General features: G+C 46.9%; 1 protein-coding gene and 2 non-coding genes across 4 annotated transcripts in view; 1 reads left to right on the top strand and 2 right to left on the bottom strand.

The window, feature by feature from the left end:
• The first annotated feature begins 4,659 nt into the window (after positions 1–4,659).
• On the top strand, positions 4,660–4,731 carry Trnap-agg. Its single transcript has one exon. It is a non-coding gene; the product is annotated as a tRNA-Pro (tRNA).
• Positions 4,732–5,284: 553 nt separating this feature from the next.
• On the bottom strand, positions 5,285–5,356 carry Trnap-cgg. The gene has a single exon. It is a non-coding gene; the product is annotated as a tRNA-Pro (tRNA).
• A 5,756-nt stretch (positions 5,357–11,112) lies between these two features.
• Rcsd1 (RCSD domain containing 1) overlaps positions 11,113–22,748 on the bottom strand; it is a 54,431-nt gene continuing 42,795 nt past the window's right edge. For both annotated transcript variants that reach the window (XM_013114396.3, XM_013114397.3), the window contains 4 exons: positions 18,986–19,057; positions 18,019–18,222; positions 16,686–17,372; positions 11,113–12,412 (listed from right to left, as the gene is read on the bottom strand). In XM_013114396.3, coding sequence (XP_012969850.1) covers positions 12,380–12,412; positions 16,686–17,372; positions 18,019–18,222; positions 18,986–19,057 — 996 coding nt within the window. In that variant the 3' untranslated portion in view covers positions 11,113–12,379. The remainder of the gene's footprint in view (positions 12,413–16,685; positions 17,373–18,018; positions 18,223–18,985; positions 19,058–22,748) is intronic.

The following is a 22,748-nucleotide window of genomic DNA, read 5'->3' as shown; positions in this document are numbered from 1 at the left end:
TATATTTGAAAACTTGCTGGAACTGTTTGGGAAGGATTAGGAAGTGTGGCCTCATTGAAGGAGGTGTGTTACTGAGGATGGGCCTTGAGGCTTCAAAAGGCCATGCTATTCCCAGTTAGCATTCTCTCCTTCTCTCTCCCTCCCTCTCTCTCTCCCTCCCTCTCTCTCTCCCTCCCTCCCTCCCCCCCCCTCTCTCTCTGTGCCATGCTTGCCTGCCTGCTATTTGGAACTGTAAGCCAAACCCCAATAAACACTTTCTTCCATAAGTAGTCTTGATTGTGGTGTCACTTTACAGCAATAAAAAAGTAACTAAGACACCAGACTACCCTGAGAAAGGTTTGCCTAAGCAAAATTAGTTGCATTAAAATGTCCTGGAGAAAGAGTGCCTTAATAAAATAGCTCTTATCCAGAAGTTTGAAAATCTGGAAATAAAGGTTTTCATTTCTTCTGGGCCTAGAGATAGAATTGTAGGAATAAAGGGTAATGAGGTCCTCAGGGAAGTGGTAATTATTAAGGAAGTGTTTACAGTGTCAGGGACCGAGGCACAGATGCATGCTGTCACCCACTGCACCTGAGGACTTCCCTTTGTCTTTGAGCAGCCTCACTCGGGTAAAACTGGACCCTTGGCTTCACCACAGGACAGAATTTCAAGATGCACCTGAACAGGAGCTGGGGTTGATGAAAAGGCATCTGAACATGGATTTTAAGGAGGAACGGTGCTGGAGAGGAAAGACACAGGTGAGCTTCTCTACAAACCGCCCTTCATTGTCTGTAAGGCAGTTACAGATACGATTTTGTCTTGTCTTGGAAGGTATTATCTTCAAAAGATTGTAACGAAGTTAACTTGTTAAAAAAGTTGCACGCATTTATTTTTGGTGCGTAGGGAGGCACGCGTGCTGAGGCCTACGTGGCGGTCAGGACAGCTCCAAGGGAGGCGGGTCTCTCCTACATCCTGGGTTCAGGCTTGGTGGCAAGCACCCTTACCACCTAGCCATCTCAGGCCCTTGCTAAAGATAGGGCAGCTGACAGATCACCAAGATACAGGGAGTTAGGGTATCTTTATTGCCAATTAAGTTATGGACTTGAGAGATAGGATTCAAGTTCAACTCTCAGTACCCACTGGAGACTGCTCATAAGGCCAGCTCCAGGGCAGATTGAACTCCTCAGGCCTCTGAGGGCACCTAAGGTCTCTCTCTCTCTCTCTCTCTCTCTCTCTCTCTCTCTCTCTCTCTCTCTCTCTCTCTCTCTCTCTCTCTCTCTCTCTCTCTACACACACACACACACATTAAAAAAACCCACATTTTTATAAACAAAACTAACCAACCAAACAGCGACAACAAAATCCCACAGAGTTAACAGAATTATTTGTGAGCTATAAGGCCTTACCCAAGGTCACATACATTCAGGCCATAAGCCTGGTTCACTGCTATTTTAACATAAAATATCTTCTGTGTAAGAACTATTATATACATAACTTTTTAAAATTACCCACAGTTGGCAACCTTTCTAGTAAAACTTCCAAGTATTGGAATTCTTGTTTCAGTCAGACTCTGAAGAGGCCCCTTTTTCTTTGCATGGCCCCAGGATCCTCCCTGACTGCCTGGCCTCTTTCAGAAGGGTAGGCCACCAGGCATTTCCTTCAGTGTAGCTGGGATAAAATGTTCCTCAAGATTCAGACTCCCTGTACCCTGCAACCACCCACATCCGGTTTCACAAGGACCTCATTCTAGGCAAGGATGCGTCCTGGACTGGGTCACAAGCTGTCCTGGTTTGTTTTAGATTGCTGTGCTAAGCACCATGACCAAAAAGCCTACATTCCATTGCGGGAAGCCGAGGCAAGAACAGCGACCATGGACCGCTGCAGAGTGGCCTGCTCCTCGCATCTCCTTCATCCTGCTTGCTTTTGTTTATTGCTTGCTTTTGTTTGTTTGTTTGTTTTTGAGACAGGGTTTCTCTGTGTAGCCCTGGCTGTCCTGGAACTCACTCTATAGACCAGGCTGGCCTCGAACTCACAGAGATCCACCTGCCTCTGCCTTCCGAGTGCTGGGACTGGAAACATGCACCCCCACCTGACTTCAGTCTGCTTTCCTGCCGAGCCCAGGACCACCTGTCCAGGAATGACACTGCCCAGAGAGGGCTAAGCCCCTCCTCACAACAATCATTAGGGATAAAGCCCTACAGACAAGCCCACAGGCCAATTTGATGGAAGCAATTTCTAAACTGAGGGTCCCTTTTCTTAGGTGACTCTGGTTTGTGTCACACTGACAAAAGCTATCCAGCATCACATTCCTTCTGCCAAGACAGGAACCTTTTCCATCTGAGGCAACAGCTACTATGAGTCTAATTACTGTCAATTTCGTTGTTCATCACTAAACGAAAAGATAGACAAATAAATAAGATAAATATGGTAGCCTAGTACCTGGGGTGCAGAGAATAGAAGATAAACTCCTTAGCTGGCCACACCTATAATCCCAGGACCCAGGAGACCAAGCAAGCCAGGATGGTTGCTAAGGGTTTGAGGGCATTCTGAGTTTCGGTGTGCTTCCCTGAAGGGGAGGAGATGACAGGTGCATTAGCCACAGTGAATTCAGGTAGAAAAGGACAGCATAGACTCTCAATTTGTGGAGACTGGTGCCTTCAGACAGCTGAGGGGATTGCATTGTCTTAAAAAGTAATAATCCCTGCTTCATTAGGAAGTAGACTTCTTTGATGTCTGGGGCACATTTTTTTCCAGTTAGATTTTCATGAATAAACTACCCTGGCATCCAGAACTCATTAATATTTTTAAGAGTAGCCTCACCATTTTTGCCTCGAGCCTAGACTAGAGCTAGGGCAGTTTCAAATAAAACAAAGGGCAGAGACTGAATGTTAGAATACCAACGCTGGTAATTTTCTGGTGTCAAACCCTAGGAAAAAAGAATTGACAGGCCAGGGTCCAGACGCACTGTGTGGAAATGTGTGCTGGACAAACGAGCAAGAAACACATGAGCAACCTGAAGACCGTGTATGTGAAATGAGTGAGTCCATGTCGGATACCCACTGCCTGTTTGTGGTTTCTTCTTTTGGTTTGGTTTTGGTTTTTGTGACAGGTTCTCTGTAGCTTTGGAACCTGTCCTGGAACTCACTCTACACCAGGCTGGATTCGAACTCACAAAGATCCGTCTACCTCTGCCTCTCAAGTGTTGCGATTAAAGGCATGTACCACCACTGCCTGGCGATTTATTTATTTATTTGTTTATTTGTTTGTTTGTTTGTTTGTTTGGGTTTTTCAAGACAGGGTTTCTCTGTAGCTTTGGAGCCTGTTCTGGAACTTGCTTTATAGACCAGGCTGACCTCAAGATCACAGAGATCCATCTGCATCTGCTTCCCAAGTGCTGGGATTAAAGGTGTGCACTGCCCAGCAAATAAATAAATAAATACATAATTTATTTTTAGAGACACAGTTTCTCTGTAGCTTTGGAGCCTGTCCTGGCACTCACATTGTAGACTAGGCTGGCCTCGAACTCACAGAAATCTGCCTGTCCCTGCCTCTCAATTGCTGGGACTAAAGGTATATGCCACCAACAGCCCTGTTTGCTACTTCCTATGTGTTTAGCTATTTCTTAGGAGGATGATTCTTAGTTATTATTCCTCAGAGTACAAAATGTGTATTGACAAGGAATTTGGGACGAATTGTGTGGTTACTTAGAATTACGGAATATTACCCTTGACATAAGCATCAATGGAGCGTTTAAGGAAGTAATATAGTTAGGAAGCTGTGATTTTTTTTAAAATATGGAATGAGGAGCCATGCTGTTCTTCTCTGTACTGCTTCAATGTTAGTGTATTGTGTGTGCTGCTGAAGAAAACACAAGCTGTGATTTCTTTGTCTGACTAAGGATAATGGGCAATCTGGCCAAAATTACACAATTAGGTGCCAGTTAAACAATAGAATTTAGAATTGGTATTGGGTGTTTTGCCCCAAAGAAACTATAGGAGGCAATTTCAGGCATGCTGTGATACATGCTTTCAAATAAATTAAATTATAATTATAAAAATCACAGCAGTTGGGAGGCAAAAGTAGGTAGGGCTCTGTGAGTTCTAGGCCAGCCTGGTGTACATGGTAAGTTCCAGGCTACTCAAGGCTGTATAATGAGACTATGTTCAAGAAAAATATTGACTTTGATATATTAAAGGATCCTTCCACACCCAGGAAAGTTGGAGTCTGTAATTTATTAAAAAAAAATGAACAGCTTTTCCAGCTGAAAACAAAACCATAACAATCTCAAGCAAAAGCTCAAGGATGGAAAGGTGTGGATTTGAAGAGCAGTACTTTAAAATATGTAATGGCAAGAAATGGACAATTTCACCAAAGTAAGAAAGTGGGAACTACTGCGATGCAACATTGAAAACTCAGTAAGTGGTATTTGGCCCTTGGACACTGTCACATGCAGTTTATTAGCTACAAAGACAGAATTCAAGTTTTCAAAATAGTAGGTCAGTATTACACTAGCAATGATGTCGTTGAGTTTTAAACAGAGAAAAAGAAAAATTAAAAGCTAAATATATAAAATACAAACCCCAAACTATAAATAGTACCATATAAACATGACCAGAAGGGGGCGCCAAACTAAGTATTTCAATAGACCTTTATGATGATAGAAGAGAAGTTAGTACAGCGGCTCGTTGGTCTAGGGGTATGATTCTCGCTTAGGGTGCGAGAGGTCCCGGGTTCAAATCCCGGACGAGCCCAGTTTTGTGAACTTGAACTTTTTTTTGGTGTAAGCTAAATAAATGCACAAAATATATCAGAGGCCCAAAATCGTTCTTTCAAGAAAACAGCACACCCTACGTTCAATAAAAGGAATAACGTGGAAGCGTAAATGTTTTCTAGCCGTGTCCTTCCCAGCTTATTCCGATCGCGGCGCCTGAGCAGGGACCGGGGGTCATCGGTAGTTTGCAGCCAGGTTTAAACCACCGCGCCTGGTCTGCTCTGTCGTAAAGCGAGGCTGCGGCTTCCAGGGATTCTGGAACGCCTCGCTGCCAATCCCCGACGCCCCTGCCACGTGTGGGAGCGTCCGGACAGCCCTGGTTTGTGCACTGAGTGTGTGCTTCAGTGCCCTGCCCTGCTGACACACATTGCGGTCAGCTGGTCTTTAGCCTCGAAAATGAAGTCGATGTATAGCCGTGCTCGGAGGACCCGAATAGTTTCACTTGGATCTTTGGGTGAGATGCGTACGAAAAAGGAAACCGATTTTAATCTCCAATCTGGAGTAGCCGCTTAAAGGGAAAGAGAATAAAACCAGGGCTCGTCCGGGATTTGAACCCGGGACCTCTCGCACCCGAAGCGAGAATCATACCCCTAGACCAACGAGCCGCTCTCGGCAGCCGTGCTCTCGGCGCCTCCCTTCAGCCTCCCTCGGGCCCTCCTCGCTGACCCGGCCGGGAAAGCTCTTTCGTGCGTGCAGTTCTCTCGGTTCCGGGGCACCGGGCTGAAACCCGTCCCGGCCGGCCGAGGGCAGCGGGGAGGACGCGCCTCTGCCCAGAGGGCGACTCAGGAGCGGATTGCCGCCGCCGCCCCAGCGGACCCGAGCCGGAATCGGCCGCGGTCACCCGGCCCTCGGCCGCGGTCACAGGGAGGCAGTCGGTGACTGCGGCCCGGAGCGCGGGCGAGGGAAGGGAACGCGCCTCGGCCCGGCTCAGCAGACGAAATCCTGGAGCTACGGGCACAGCGGTCTTTGCCCGAATTCCAATGCTTTAAGCACTTTGTACTGAAGCCACTGGGCACTCAGCTCAGCACAGTCCGTTTAACGCTCCTACTGTGTCAGGCGCCTTCTGCAGCGGGAGGGGACTGAGGTCCAGAGAAGGAAGTGGAGCTCCCGGAAGGACCCCCGCGCTCCGGGAAGGGGGGACAATAGGGGCTGGGGGCGGGGAGAGGGCCTGGGCGTGCTTGGGGGGCACAGAGGCCTGAGGAGGATCGTCCTCCGCCTCCGGCAAGCCGAGCCCCGCTCCTACTGTCCCGCCCAGCAGTACTACGAGCTCTTCTCACGCGGGGTTAGCTCCCCAGCCGGACGTCTAGACTGGGCTAGCCTTTGTCTCTGTCCTCTCCCGCACCTAGCGGTCTCACCACGCTTAATGTGTTCGGGCAGGTTGTAGAGATTCCTCGCTTGCTAAGCTTTCTTCCATCCTTAGGGATCATGGATTCAGGCCATGTGGCCTTTGTCCTGTAGCCTGGTCAGGCTTCTCCGCCGGTCCCCCGGCATGTTTACCCTCTCACTGGCTCGTGCTTGCTTCTCTCTCTGCTCCTTCCTCCCTTCCTTCTTTCCCACTACTTCTCCCTTCTTCTTTTGTTTGTTTGTTTTTCGAGATGCGGTTTCTCTTTGTAGCCCTGGCTGTCCTGGAATTCGCTCTGTAGACCAGGTTGGCCTCGAACTCGCGGGGATCCTCTTGCAGAGACATCTCTGGAATTAAAGGTGTGTGTTACCACCACCCAGCCCTCTTCTACTTCTTAATGCTACTAAACTCTGTATCTCAAGTCCCTGTATTCAAGGCCAGCCCCTGCTATATGAACTCCTGTTTCAAAAAGCATTATTACTCCAGAATTCACACACAAAGTTAGTCGAGACAGGACAGGAAGTGCAGTCTGAAGCATGTGCACACCGATGAACAATTAAAGTTAACCAACAGATCATTTTGTTGGTACTCAACAAACAAAATAGATTCATATGCAAACATCTGTCGGAAAACGCTCTTGAATAATAAATGAATCATTTTGTTAATTTATGTACATCTTGTGTGCAACTTAAAGGAAGTATAGCTGGAAATATTTCTATATAAAAGCCATAACGACCAGGCATAGTGCCACCACAGAGACTGAGGTAGGTGGATCTGTATGAGTTCCAGGCCAGCCCAGAATACATAACATAGTGAGACACTGCCCTTAAAAAAAAAATATATATATATATATACACACATATATGTATGTATGTATGTATGTATGTATGTATGTATGTATATATAATTGAAATATTAATTAACAGTCTTTCAAACCAGTCTCAGGAGTGCTTAAGAAAATAGCCAGGCGATTCTTGTTAGAAATGCCCTGCCCCCCATCAACCATTTCCGTTTTAATTGGAGTGCTTATCTGAAGCCTATTCTCTTCCCCACTCTCTTTAGTTGTAAATACAAAGGCACCCGCCACTAAGTCTGATGACCTGAATTCGATCCCCAGGACCCACGTGGTGAAAGGAGAAATTTAACTCCTGCAAGTTGTCTTCTGATCTCCACATGCATGCCCACCCACATGTATGATCACACAGTAAATTAAAAAGAAATGGAGAAAGAGAGAGAGAGAGAGAGAGAGAGAGAGAGAGAGAGAGAGAGAGAGAGAGAGAGAGAGAGAATGCCAGACCTAGACAATGAAAGATCTGCTGTCCAGTGGGCACCTGTACTTCCCACAGGGGATCCTGCAATCTCTCTGTGTTGCAGAGACTTTTTCTCCCTCCTTCGCCAGCACCCTCCTCCACTTTAAGACGTAGCTCAGCTTGTAGAATGCAGGCTAGTATGGATAAAGCCCTCAATTTGATGCTCAGCACCTTATAAAACAAGAGTGATGATGCATGCCTGCATCGTAGCACTCAGAAATTGGAGACAGGAGGGTTAGAAGTTCAAGGTACTGAGCTGGCTAGTCTGGGATATTGGAGAATCTGTTTCAGAACAAATCACACATGCACTGAGAAAAATTAAGGTAAACAATTTTTTTAAAAAAATCCTTCTTTATTTACGCTTGTATGTGCACCATATGTTCACAATGCCTTAAAGGTAAGAAGGTTGTGAGCTGCCTCATAGGTGCTGGGAACCAAATCCAGGTCCTCTACAAGAACAGGAAGCAACCTTAACTGCTGGGTCATCTCTCTATTGCCAAGATAAGTTGTGTTTTTATTTATTTATCTATCTATTTATTTATTTATTTTTGGTTTTACGAGACAGGGTTTCTCTGTATTGTTTTGGAGGCTGTCGGTCCAGCCCGGCCTCGAACTCACAGAGATCCGCCTGCCTCTGCTTCCCGAGTGCTGGGATTAAAGTTATGTTTTTAAATCACAAAGAAGACAAGGCTTGTAAAACTGTGTATTTCAATGTGTCTATTCAGGAATGACTCAGGACACAGCTAGAGGCGTCACAAATCAGGCCCTTGTGCCTTTCCAACATATGCTTCCAGAACTCCAGCAAGATGGTTTCGCCAACCTTGATGCAGAAGTGCCTGATGCCACCCGGCTCCCTGGCTCCCAGCGAGTTCGAGGCCAACCTGGTCTATAGTAGTGGTTAGTACAAGGGATCCTGGTATTTGAAGATGCCATTGTTTTTGTGGAGGGAAATGAGTTTCCGCCTCTTAGTAACACTTGCTCTTTGAGTAGTAACCATGTAACTAACCATTCTAGAATCCTGTTTGTGAGAGCTTGTTAAAAGGTTATTCAGTCCATTCATTAAAAAAAAAAAAACTGTTTGGCCAGGTCGTGGTGGCTCGCACCTTTAATCCCAGCAGAGGCAGGCGGATCTCTGTGAGTTTAAGGCCACCCTGGGCTACATGAGATTGATCCAGTCTAAAAGAGAAACAGCCAGGCAGTGGTGGCTCACACTTTTAATCCCAGCACTAGGGATGTGGAGACAGGAGTGGTGTGGCTGGGCAGAGAGGAATGTAAGGTGGGAGGAGACATTGCACTCAGCCTGAGGGTTCCTAGAGACACCCTTTCTTTTGGTCTGAGGTAGAGGTAAGAACTTTGGTGGCTGCTGTTCTGCTTCTCTGACTTGTCAGTTTTCATCCCGACAGCTGGCTCCAGGTTCTTATTAAGACCAATTAGAATTCGTGCTATGACTTTGTTTTATGTCTTTAAATGGTCTCATTATTTAGCCTAGCCTGGCACCAAATTCACCATGTAACCCAGGTTGGCCTTGAACTCAACGTAATTCTGCCATTCTAGGCAAACACTATACTAAATGAGCTACATTCCCAGCCCATCCTGGCATTAATGTGTGTAATCTAAAAGGCCTATCCGTGAGATAATGCCGTCTTTCTAATCCTGTATTCCTTTACTTGACTTGTATTTAACAACTACCTAGTTGACTTAGCTGAGGCCCAAACTTGTGTGCTGGCTTTGTTGGTGGTGATCTCTGTGGCTTCTTATGGTCACCCAGTGTGCTGGCTGGTTTTCTGTCAACTTCACACAAGCTAGAGTCATCTGAGCCTCAGCTGAGAAAAGGCCTCCGCAAGATCCAGATGTAGGGTATTTTCTTAATTAGTGGTTGATGGGGAGGGCCTCTCCGCCCTCCTCCGCTGCCTCTGCACAAGTTTCTGCCTCCATATTCTTGCTCTTTTTGAATTTCTGTCCTGACTTCCTTCAATGATGCCCAATGATATGGAAGTGTAAGCCAAATAAACCGTTTTCTCCCCAAGTTGCTTTGGTTATGATTTCATCACAGCAACAGGAACACTAAGACACCCAGGTAACTAATTCTATATGAAGCTGAACCAATGTCCTGATTAATTTTTATTGACAACTCAGAGTCACTTTGGTTAGAGGGACCCTCAACTGAAGAATTGCCTGGATCACATCTACCTGTGGCTGTGACTATGCGAAATTGCCTTGATTGATGTGGGAGGGTCCGTCCAGTCTACTGTGGGCGGTGCCGTCCCCAGGCAGGTGGGCCTGGCTATAAAAGAAAGCTAGTCGAGCAGGCCAGGGAGAGGGAGCCAGAAAGCGACCTTTGTCTGTGATGCGCGCATCAGTTCCTGCTGGAGTTTCTGCTGTGGCTTCCTCCACTAATGAATTGTGAAAGCCAAATAAACCCTTCCTCCCCAAGTTGCTCAGAATGTTTTAGCACAGAAAAGCAAACCAGAGCAAGCAAGATCTTCTAACGTTGGCAGCTCTCTTCCTCCACCCCCTTTATGTAGAAAAGATGCAGTTTGAAATTCAAGTTGAACTAGCAAAGCCATGAAAGGATGTCTTATTCTTTGGCTTGTCACTATGGACGAATCTATTTCCTTTCGAACCTTAAAGAAATACAGATGAAACAAGATCTTCCTGCCTCGGCCTCCCCAGTGAAGGGTTTACAGGTGTGAGTCACCATGCCTAGGTTTAGGTCTTTTTTAAACTCAAATATCGCCTGTAGGCATGGTACTGAATGTCTTTAATACTGGCACTCAGGAGACAGCCTGGTCTACAGAGTGAGTTCCTGGGCAGCCAGGACTATAGAGAGACCCTGTCTCAACTCTCCCCTCCCCCACCTGCTCCCACCTTGATAGCCACCATGGAAGTTCAGCACTCAGTTTTGGGTGCTTCAGAAAGGCAAGCATCTCCCCTTTAGGAACACACTGCCAAGAAGATCCTTAGTAATGAAGACCCCGTGGAAATGGGGCTATTTTCATAAACTAGAACAAATGACATAAGTAATGGGCTCGGATTTGGAAGGGGGGATGGACAAAGGTACCGTGACCCCATCAAGCATGTCCCTGTGGTATCACAATGTCACCACATTTTAAAGTTACTCCTTTCTCACTACTACATGCTGAGTGCCTTCAGAAGAACAGTTTCTCTTCACATCTATAGCCTGCCCTTGCTTTACACACCACAGACAGTTATAAATCATCACAGTCATCATACCCTGTACCCACAAAGCAGTCCCACAAGCGTACAAACAATCCACTGAGACGCACAAGTAAAAGCACATGTTCTTCAAGGGGCAGACATCCCTGGTGATGGATGGCAAGGGAGTAAATAGACAATATGCAGATCTCAAGAAATGTCTGACATGCTTTTCCGCAAATCCTGTTCAAATCCAACATTTATAATGTGCATGACATTGTCAGTCTTGACCAGGTTGCAAGTTTGTTACCACTTAAAAACTATTTTAGAACTTATTTTGAAAAAAATAAAGTATCTCACATAGCAACAGTATCTTAGAATTAGAAAACCTATCAACTGGATGAGAAAATTGAGTACAGCCAGCAACACTGGCCTTTTTAAGTCTGTGAGACTGTGTTCTGAAGTCAGGGTTGGTGTGGTCCCCTCTAGAAGACAGGAAGGAGGTCTACACCCCGAGACACAGAACTACTCCACTCAGAATAAGGACCAACCCTGCAGATTCATTATTTATTTAGGTTAACATTTCTTCAGCAGGAGTGCATGAAGTGGATTGAGCAGAGGGATGGATAGGCTGGCCCTATCCCTTCAAACCGCCTTCACCTCCAGACAGAACACTAAGCAAAAGTTCCTGATGGAAACAGGCTGAAGAGCCCAGTTCACGCCTCATGAGTCCAGGAGAAGAACTTGGGCTTGAACTCGAGAAATGCTTTCTGAGAGCCAGGCATGGTGATACATACCCAAAATTCAGAGGCAGAGGCAATTCAAGACCAGCCTGGGCTACATAGTGAGTTGAAGGCTACATGGTGAGATTTAAAAACAAAAACAAAAGCAAACACATAAAAGCTTCCTAGAGAAGCTAAGAGGGATCTCAGAAGGTAAACTGAACCCTGGGTACTAAAGGCACCTCCCAGAGGCCAGTCCATGTTCAAGTAGGAGACTGCAGTCCATGCATGCAGCATCACGTAGGCATGCTGTTATACCTTCAGGAGAGAAGTGGAGCACAAAGCCAGCACAGTTGAACATCCTGCCTCTCCACAGAACTTCCTGCTCCATCTCCTCCTTGGAGGCGGTAGGATGGGATGAGATGGACCAGTCACCTCCCCTTGTTGTCATCAGCCAGATTATGTAACAGGAAATGCTCCCGCCCTTGGAACAGACAGGAACACAGTTTTACATGTTTTAATAAATATCTCTTTGAGTCCAATGCTTTTGAAATTGATTGGCTGTTTCTCCACTGGAGTAAGTGGAAAGATCGTCTTGAGGGCTTTGATATACTTTCAGGTCGTCTGTTACTTGGAGGATTTTATTTTCCACAAGACTATCTTCTTTATCTACCTAAAATTAGTTTTAAGTTACATATGACAACCATAAAAAGTTTAGAACAATAAAAAGGCTGTAACTTTGCAGAAGTTCAAGCAGAACCTAGTCAGGAGGTCAGCTGCAGGAAGAGATGGGGGCAGGATGACCAGTATGCCGAGGAGTTGCCACCATAGCTGACTGTTTTAAATCTGTTTTTCTTTGAGCCAAGTCCAACATATGACACAAACTTAAGTTGATAGAACTCGACTGCCCAACTCTGATCTCCAGTGAGAAGTTTGCTGTGGGCGACAGGGGATGGCCCACCGTGCATCCTGGGCTGACTGTACATGCTCAGTGCATCCTGCTTCTGCAGTGGCTTCATGATCAACTGCCACTACTGATGCTGCCATTTCCAAGGAGATGTCTCCAGTGGCTTCATCGCTGGTACCAGGAGCACTTCATCACATCCGTGTATCCTCGATGGGGATGTCATCCTGTGAGCAGGGGAAGACAGACCGACATCAGTAGATCTCCTTGGGGATGTGAGATAAGGCAAAAACCATAAAGTAGGAGTGAGCCAGCAGGCAATATGCCCGATGTAGCTATTGTCACACCATTTAAACCTCAGAAAACCCACAGGAGTTAGGTAATTCCATGAATTCTATGTTATAGGTGAAACAATTAAGACATTGGAAGAGGGAGTGACTTTCCAGGGACACACAGCTAGCAAACGGTAGATTTGGAACTTAATCCCAGGGCCCAGAGTTTGAGATGTTAAATTACCTGCGAGGGCTAACAGAGAAGGAAGGTAATCTAAGGTACCGCCTTAGATTTGATGTCTATGTCACTTTTCTGTGGTGTGTGTGTGTGTGTGTGTGTGTGTGTGTGTGTGTGTGTGATACAGTTTCATGCAATGTGTGCATAGATGTACTTACACATCTGTGTAGAAGCCAGAGGAAGATGCTGGATGTCTTCCTAAGTTCTTGTCCGTTTTGTTTGTTTATTTATTTATTGAGACAGAGTCTCATTGTGTAACCCCAACTAGCTTGGAACTAGCTATGTGGACCAGACAAGCCCCAGAGATTCTCCTGCCTCAGCCTCCCATGTGCTGTATATACCACCATGCACTCTTTGTCACCCCTCCCCCCTTTAAAGCATGGTGTGGAGGATCTGAGTTTAGATCCTCATGTTTGCATGGCAAGAACTTTACCGACTGACTTCTTCCCCCTCCCCACATCCCCCTTTCTCTTGGAGAATGCATTGCTTCATCCTTCCTACTTCTCACATCATTATTAGCATGCGGATCCCATTGTTATGTCTTGTTTCTGCTGCTGCGCCTCCCCTACTTTGAAACCCCAGTCTCTCCCACAGTGATAAGGATGATCTGGGCTTCTTAGGTGCTGACCGAACAGATACAACTGTAATTATTTGGTCAGTTAATTTATTTCTACTGATCAAAGCACAAAATGGGATTAGATTGGGACTGAGAAGCCATTTGCTATTTTATGCCGCCTCTCTCTGCCAGCCCCAGGAAAGACCCAGGAATGGCATGGGAGCCTGGGGAAGTACCAAGCGACCTCTCATAACTAGTATCCCTGGGGAACCCTATGCCCTAGTGTTCGGATGCATTCTGATTCTAGTCTGGACCAGCCTTGACAGGGACCAAAGAAGATGGGAATCAATTTCCCCTGTGGGTCAGAAGCACATAGACAGAGGTGCTTCATACACAGATTATTAAGACTTGAACAGGTGCCCAATAGTCAGCACTGATGGAACTTGGTGACCTTGGACAATTTCCAGGCCCACAGTACCTTCCCTTCTAAAACCAGGAGGGTGGGCTAAAAAGTATATAAGTTTTATCTCTCAGAGATTGGGGGTGGGGTGAGAGTGTGGCGATGTGGGGAGGGCAGCTTTTCTTTCTCTATCTGAGATAACTGTTGGCTGGGAGCACTATTGGCTGGGAACACCGTTTAGCTGGGAGAATCGCTGGCTGCTCCTGAGGCATTCTCTCCCCTGGCCAGGGCTCTCTGGGTTAGGAATACAGAGTTTAAAGCTGGAGAGATGACCAGAGAGAGCCTGCCCTATAGCTCTGGCCTGAATTTTCTTCAGAAAGCCATCCTCAACCTGAGACTCTCTGCCAACTTTGTCCCCAGGAGCCCCCCACTCCCGGGGACCAGAAGAGGCTGTCAGTGAGACCAAAGGGTTCCCAGGAAGACAGGTGCCACTCAACCTGGGCAAGTGAGGTGTGGGAACCACTGGTGGAGGACTACTTGGACTCCAAGAAGACTAAGGGGTTGGGTGTTTACTGTAATCTGGGGATTTAGTGGAATCTCCAGCTTCTAGAAGATTCTAAACCTAGGGACTATTCATTTCAAATCTAATGTAAAGAAGTATTAAAGTGATGTACTCTCTGTGGGCATGTGAGACTTTCTTCTCCCTAATCTACTTTGCATGATAGAACCGAGGAGGAGCTTCACAGCACAGCGAGACCTCTTGCACCTGATGCTCTGTTGTTAGGAGTCATTTACTTAGGCAAGTGACTTTCATCTGTTCAGCTGGACATATTGGCCCAATCCTCAAGAGGCTACAGCTGGGGGATTTCCTTGAGTTCAAGGCTTCCTGGACTAATAGTGAGTCTCAGGCCAGGCTGAGCCATAGAGTAAGACCTTGACTTGGGAAACTAATTAGTTAGCTAAAAAACTCACTCATTCTCTCTATACATATTTTTTAAGGACCGACCATGTTCCAGATTCTACAGGAAGTGTTGAGGGTATAATAGAAGAAAAGTAGAAGAGACAATAAAAATAAGAGGAGAGGAGCTGGAGAGATGACAGTCAGTGGTTAAGATCACTCACTGCTCTTGCAGAAGACCTGGGATTGGTTTCCAGCACCCCCATGGGGGTTCACAACCATGTCTAACTCTTGTTCTAGAGTATTCAATGCCCCTCTTTTAGCATCCACAGACATGGCATGCATGTGTACACCTACATACATGCAGGCAAAACATGCATACACATAAAATGAAATAAATGAATCTAAAAACACACAAACAAAACCCAGGAAAAAGACAAAGTGAATTTCTGGGAGAGAGTAGCTGTGGAGTGGGAGCAGATCTCTTTGACTGAGTGGTCACAGAGAGAGGCTTTAGTGACAAGCGTCAGTTGAGACAGGAAGGATGGGTTGGAAGTCACCATATGAGGATCAGAAAGAGGACAGTTACACTTGGAGGGGCTCTAAAGGAGCTCGGAGCAGGGAATGAACCTGGTGTGTTGCATAAGAAAGACATCAGATCACTAGGGCGGTCTCTGGGGAGAGCCGGGGAAGGAAGCGTGTCCATTTCTACACCAAACTTGATCTTATTTGGAAAGCAGATTGCTGCAGGTGTGATGAGGGACCTCAAGAGGAGAGCACCCCAGCTTCAAGGCACACCCTGCCTCTGAAGACTGATGGCTGACAGAGAAAAGGAGGAAATCTGAGACACACAGGCAAAGGTCACACAGAGATGGTGACAAAGATTGGAGTGAGGCATCCTCAAGCTGCAGATTGCCAAGCACTATGTCAGTCACCAGGAGCTGGAAAGACAGTAAAGGTGCAGACAACTAACTGGAGAGGGACCGGTTATTTTAGCCCTCGGGAGGGCTCTGTTTGTCAGCATCTTAACCTTGGAGTCTCTGACATTCTGAATTGTGAGAAACTACATTTCTATCAGTATGTATGTATGTATACATGCATGCATGCATGTATTTATAGACAGGGTTTTTAACTTAACTCAGGCTGTCTTGGACTCATTATGTAGCCCATGCTGGCCTTGAACGCATGCCGTTCTTCTATCTCACACTGAGTGCTGGGATTTACAGTCATTAGCTGTACACTTGGTTTATTTCCGTTGTTTCAAGCCACTAACCCTGTGAAATTGTGTCTGGAAACCTAATAAAAGAGGTGAGAAATCCTGCCAAGAGTAGCTCCATGCCAGCCAACTACACACCCACCCACGATTCAGTTACCGTGTAGAGAATGAATCTTATGGAGAGAGCAGAAAGGATGACAGGAAGGCAAGAGGCTACCACAGTGGGACGCACATGGCGGCAGAGTGAGAGACAAGACTGGAAATGAGAACATAGGATGACAGGGCTAAGGAAACTAACTGTCGGGAACAGGCTAGGGAGGGGCTCCCAGTTGTGCTTGGGGAGCTTCCAGTCCTCCTCAGAACCGGGTGTTAGTCAGACAGGTGAGTTAGGGGATTTCTGGAAGCTGGTGGGAGCAGGACAGGAGGAGAGGGTCCAGGGTGTGTGGGCTGACAGAGGCAGGGACTGTGCTGTTTCCCACCTCAGCTGCAACACAGGACATTGTCTGTGACTAAGTGGATGTCACACAAAGCCTCCTTTAAAGACCCAACCCAAGGCCACTTGTGCTTGGAAGTGTCCCTGATGTCTCATCCCTGCTCTCTACACCCTTTCCCCTGGGGACCCCAGCAGCAGCACCCTACCCCAGCAGACACTGCCGGCATTAGTCACAGAGTTGTTGTCCAAGCCCTGCTCACTCTGTGTCCACCCAGAAGCTGGCCCAGCCAGCCAGAAGCAGGCCAGAACACGAGACACACTTCCCTTCTAGTCCCACAACATCTCTATGCAGTCAGCACAAGGTGAGGGACCCGGTGACTTTGTTTCTGCATTCTGAGCTGATTTAACACCAGACCGGGAGAAACAGGACAAGAGACAATGGGTGCGGCTCAGGCCATAATGAGGTTTGAACATCAGGGCCACCTACCATGTAGACTTCTTGATCATTCTGGACTTCATTGCTGGTCTCTCCTGAAGCACTGTCGACCCCGGGGCTGCAGCCTGGTTCCACAGGTGCCCCCTCCTTTTGTTTTGTCTCTGCCTCTGGGACAATGGTGCCCTCTACTCTTCCAGAAGAACTTTGGGGGGCCTTCTCCCTGACTTCTCCCTCTTCATCTGCCACACCCTCCTCAGAGGCTGTCCCTTCTGTGGCCTTTCCAGTGTCTGTATGCTCTCCAACGGCTGTCCCCTCCGGTGGGCTTCCACACCCATTCTCAGCCTCTGTGCTGCAGGTTCGGGGTGGCTCCGGGGCCTCCAGGCCGCCCTGGCTAGCTGGGTCTGGATTCCATCCAGCCTCCTCTCCTGCACTGGCCTCCCCTGAAGTTGCTACCCGCTCGTCTGGCTTCTCCGTGCTGTTGCACACTCTCCTTCGAGGAGGCTTTTCTGCAGACCACGGGTTTCCCTCCACCCCGTCTCCCATGGCCTTCTGGTTGGATGGGGGAGACCCGGGGGCCTTGCTCTTGTTAGGGAACACATCATCCCCGTTCTCTACCCCGGCACCATTTTCCTGAGATGGCTCCACAGCCCTGTAGTCTAAAAGGTCCCCACAGTCTGACTGAGACCGTCGGAATCGCCGGGAGGGCGGACGTCTTTTTATTGAGCCTCTAGTCCGCACCTGAAAGAAGATGTGAAGGACTATTATCAGGAAAATTACGTTTCCTAGGAGGGCATAAAGTTATTTGTTGTTTATTATAAATCAGAATGTAGAGCAGTGTTTCTCAAGCTGTGGGTTAGGACCCTACGGGGTTGCATACCAGATATCGTAAATATCAGATATTTACATTACGATTCATAACACTAGCAGAATTACAGTCGTGAAATAGCGATAAAATACCTTTATTCTTGGGGGGAGGGTCACCACACATGAGGAACTGTTTTAAAGGGTCTCAGAATTAGGAAGGTTGAAAACCACTGCGCTAGATGATTACAAAACTACTTGGTGGGCTGCAGATTTTTATCTCGGGAAGATATACGTGCTTTCCATCCATTAACTGGGGAGATAGCTCAGGGAGCAAAGTGTTTGCTGGGAAAGGGTGAGAACCTGCGTGTGGAGTCTCTGCACCAATGTAAAAAACACAGGCAACCTGTGAATTTGAGACAACAGATCCCTGGAGCTTACTGACCAGCGCTCCAGTCAATGGGTGAGCTCTGGGTTCAGTGAGAATGACCCCAGACATGGTAGGTGATGTCTTTTTACAACAGTCAAAAGTTTGAACACCCGAGTTTGAACACCACAATAATTCGATGGAGACAGCGCTTACCTTAGTGTAAGAGGGCAGGTGAGTACCCTCCGGGGGCTGGTCAAAGCTCACAGGCACCTCTTCTGGCTCTCCTGGCTGAGACCGGATGCCAGGGCTACTGGGTGTGGAAGGGGGACTGTGAAATGGTGACACCACGGCCTTGAGTCCAGGACTTTTGGGTGAAGCCCCAGGCAGGAGAGCTGCTGGGTCAAAGGCTAAGTTGGCCTGTCAAGAAAGGGAGAAGATGGCGGCTTCTGCTTTGTTCTGGCCTCACTGGCCTCTCAGCTGGTGGAGGATACTCAATAGCAAATGTCACATACTTTCCCTCAACCGATTATCCGCCATTCCCGGAGGCAGCTTGTGGAAGCATGGTCTACCCATCCCTCCTGCTACCTGGCTCACGGAAGGTGGCCTTGTTGATTGCTCAGATCCTGATGAGGTGAACCTCTCAGAGAGGCGACCGGCAGGCAAGGCTGGCAGAGCAACAGAAAGTTCCACACAGCCAATTATATTTAATACCGGGTCTTTCTCTTGATAGCTGCTGTGTGATCGTGAGCAAATCTAAACTCCCTTCTGAGACTCAGGTCTTCTATTTGTCCCAACTTTTAGCCTGACCTCCAATAACCTTATGTGGCTTATTTCTGGTCACTCTCGTGTGTGTATTGTGTATTGCTTGGCTAGTACCCCACACTCACAATGCCCCACCCACTAACACTCCCCCAGGCAAGACTGATGACCTTGAGAATGCGCAAGGGTTGTTAGCATTCAGGCTACAAGGCATTGCACTATTTACTGTGTGTGGTCTTAAGGACAAAGGTATAAAACAGACTGAGTCATGGAAAGAATTAAATATAGAAAATGCATGAGCTAAGGAGCAGCACTGTTAAGTCTTTTTTTTCTTTAAAGTAGCACATGATGGGTACCAGGGAAGGGCTGGACCACAGGTGCCATGGGAGTGTACATGAGCCCGGATGCATTTCACACTTACCTGGAGCTTCTCAATCAGAGGGGAGCTCTTCACCTTGATTTTAGGTGGGTGGCTGGTGCTGGATGGTGATTTCTACAGAGCAAATAGACCAAAAACAACCAAGTGAGCCGAGGAGAGAGGGTGGTCTTTTAAGCTGCCATACCCACTTACCTCGTCACGCCCGGATGGTCCAGGCTTCCTGTTTCTCTCCCCCACCCATCTCACCACAAGCAAGACCACCTGAGTTTGAGCTGAAAAGTCAGGGCAGACATTCGTACCCCAGAAAGCTTCCCATCCCAGGAAGAATGACCTCATTGTCACTAGGAAGAGAAACTACATCTGTGGGGATTAAGACCTTCATGCAATGGCCTTCTACAAGGCAAACCAACAATTTGAGGGAATTTCACAGACAAGGGGCAAAAATGGTCAGAAACAAAATAAACCACAGGCAGAGGTCTTATTAAAGTTCCTTTTTTGAATTAATATTTTGGAAAACTCCACCAATGGCATGGTCCATGTACTATGATTTTTCCAAACACTGAATATTCATCTAATTTTTCAGATACAGGAGGTTGAAAGCGATTTACTCTCTTCCCATAACTAACAGTCAGTGGCTACTATCTACTATGTATGCTCCGTTAATTACTTTTGTGATCAATGTACACCACAGATATTTCCTGCTTCCGGATTATATATTTGTAAAAAGATTGGCTCCTTCTTCACAGTAAACTTCCACTACTATGCAAAAGTGATGACAATCATATGATGGTTAAATGATGGCAGAGAAACAGAAGATGACTTTCATGTTGATGAAGAGGGCCAAGCACTGAAGGGATTTTTCCAGTAGTTGGGGACCAATGTGTGTTACCTCCCCCATCTCCATGTATTACTGTACTGGAACCGTAAGAAGAAAAATACTGCGATGTCTTGCTAATATTCTGAGGTGTCTGATTATATTTAGCTGTAGAAGAGAGACAGACTCAATTGACCAGGGGCCTGTTCAGATGCTGGTGCCAAAGGAGAGCACACTGCAGTCGATGGCTGGAACACAGAGACTTGCTCCTTCTGACTACTACTTTGGTGGCCTGATGGATGCTAGCTCTGCCAAGATTTCGTGGCTACAGCAAAGGATGTAGAGGGCTTTTCTTCAAGCTCTAGATTTCCTCTGCCTCTGTGAGTCTCCACTGCCAGACATGTTCCTAGGGCATCATGGTCCTTCAGCCCTAACTGGGAGGTTCTTAGTTTCTGGACGTCACAAAAGTTTCTGTGTTTTGGAAGATACCGCTCATAAACTGCAGCAAAAAATCTTCCCTACCAAAGTTCGTTTTAGGTAATATTATAAACTCTCCCAACTGTTTTTGAAGACAGTGGAAATCCAACTAACAGTGCTTCTTAACCACAGACAGGTGAACGGAGTGTGGAACTCCTAATGATTTGACTGGGAATCCAGTAAACCTCTAGTGCAGTTCACAAGATGGACAGTAGGTGGTAGTATTTAGTTTATAATTTAATCACCCGCTCCAGGCCAGTGGCTGGGGTTAAGACAATCTTCCAGGCCAGTGGCTGGGGCTAAGACAATCTGCAGAGATAAACCAACTTGACCATTCATATATTTATGTATATGTGTATTATTATGACATTCCAACAATGTAATATAACATATAGAGTTTGTGGACATGATGGTTTCAAATAGAGTGGTATCTGTGTCCTTTCAACATCCAGTCATCTGATTCCCTCAGAAAGGCAATGCCACTTTGCCTGTAGTCAAGTCAGCAGGTGAAATTCTGGCAGCTGACCCCACATCTCAGACCCAGAAGGCATAGGAGGTAAGAGATGAAGAGATCCTTGTGCTTGAGTAACCCAGGGTAACCTCCAGTAGGCTGCAGGTACTAAACAGGCATGTAACACCTCTATGCAGCCCTACCAGGTGAATTGCACCCACTTTTTCCGGCAGAGGTTTTATTTTGAAGCCCAGGATGACCTGGATGTGGCTATAGACAGACCAGTCTGGTCTCATTTGGCAATCCTCCCGTGCCGCTCTCTGAAGGCTGGGATTGCGATTGTGTGTGGTGACACCCCACTCTGTGAATTTCAAGGCAAAAAGGAAGTCACTGATCCTGGGGGCAGTGTTGTTTGTATGAACACATAGTATCTCACTGCAGAGGGATTTCCAGTTTCCTCTTCATTCTGCCCCTTGACCATTACATGCCTTTAACTTCTGGGTTTCTTGCCCATGGATAAAAGCTGTAAGTTTACTCTTATAAAGTCCATGTAATGAAGCCGTATAATCCAATCACTACAAACCTGACCCACTTCATCTGCTTTTATTCCCATGAGCAAAGATTCCCTATCCACAACCCCCCTTTCTGGTAAGTTCCTTACAAATAAGGAACTAGTATGGAGCAATGAGTCCTCTTGGGGCAAGCCTAGGTTATCAGGGGACAGCCTCAGCTGGCCACAGCCTCAGCCCTGCACTACAGCAGAGGTGCCAGGCTCAGCATGGAAGAGTTACGAGGAGAAGTTAACCCTTTGTAAAGAGAAGGTGGTTGTGGCATAGGCTGGGAACACCATGAAGCCATGGCGTCATGATGCCTGTACCTGAGGAGACCCAACAACAACAACAAAAACCAACCACAGTTTGTTAAACTCAGCTTTTGGGACTTCTCAGCTCACAAGACTACCCTGTTCAGTGGGGAGGGAGTTATTCCCAGAGCAGATGGCCCCAGACCCCACCCCTACTTGACTGGGAATAGCTATGAGTTCTCTGCCCTTTAAATGTCTTAAAATTTATTTTTAACTAAATATTTTTATGTGTATGGGTGTTTTGATGCCTGGTTGTCCATAGAGGTCAAAGGAAGTCATCAAATTCCCTGGCACTGGAGTTAAAGATAGTTGTGAACCACCATGTGATATGGGTGTTAGGAATTGAATCCACGTCCTCTGGAACAGCAATGAACGCTCTTATCCACTGTGCATATCCCAAGCACCACACCAAGTTCACTGTTTTTTAATTACATCTATCTGTCTGTCTGTCTGTCTGTCTGTCTATCTATCTAACTAATCTATCTTGTGTGTGTGCGCGCACGCGCGCGTGCGTGCGTGTGCCTGTGTGGAGTGTAAGAGGCACACGTAAGAGGACAACTTTTGGGAGTCATTTCTTTCCCTTCACCTTGTAGTTGCCAAGGATTGGATTCAGGTCATTGGGCTTGGTGGCAAATAAGTGCCTTTACCTGCTGAACCATCTTGCTGGCCTGAGCCCCCTGCTTTTTGATGCACTTGTAAGCTTTGGGTTGACAGAAAGGCTTGAAAAAGCATTCATCTACATCAACCACTCTGCTTTATAGAGGACAGAATGTAGGTCTGCCTGAGTTCACAGGGGTATTTGGTGCCTTTTATCAGGGTGCTGGTCCTAGAAAGAAGGGGAGGGAAAAAGAGGGAGTGCAAGTGGGAATTGGGGACTGAGCTTGTGTGACTTGCCTGCTCTATTTTGGGCTTGGCCTCCCCGGCCCGAAGACAATGTGCAAATCGGTTTCTGGCATGCCCATGGCTGTGACCACAGTGAAAGTTCATGGGCTGCTGGGCTGGGGCCTACAGCAGCCACTCTAACAGTTACAATTAGATAAATCCGACTGGGCAAACGTGCAGGCGGGGACTCTATTACTGGCTATGATCTACGACACCAGAGCCTTCATTATGCTGGCAGCACTGGCTATTTATATCCGAGGGCCAGGAGGCTTCCTGTGTGCTCTGGTTTTCTTCCACTGATCCTGAACAATAGGCAGCC

This window comes from Mesocricetus auratus, unplaced genomic scaffold (genome assembly GCF_017639785.1).
Source record: "Mesocricetus auratus isolate SY011 unplaced genomic scaffold, BCM_Maur_2.0 Super-Scaffold_100676, whole genome shotgun sequence".
Classification (NCBI taxonomy): domain Eukaryota; kingdom Metazoa; phylum Chordata; class Mammalia; order Rodentia; family Cricetidae; genus Mesocricetus; species Mesocricetus auratus.
The sequence above is the reverse complement of the archived record's forward strand: the minus strand, read 5'-3'. Positions and strand labels throughout refer to the sequence as shown.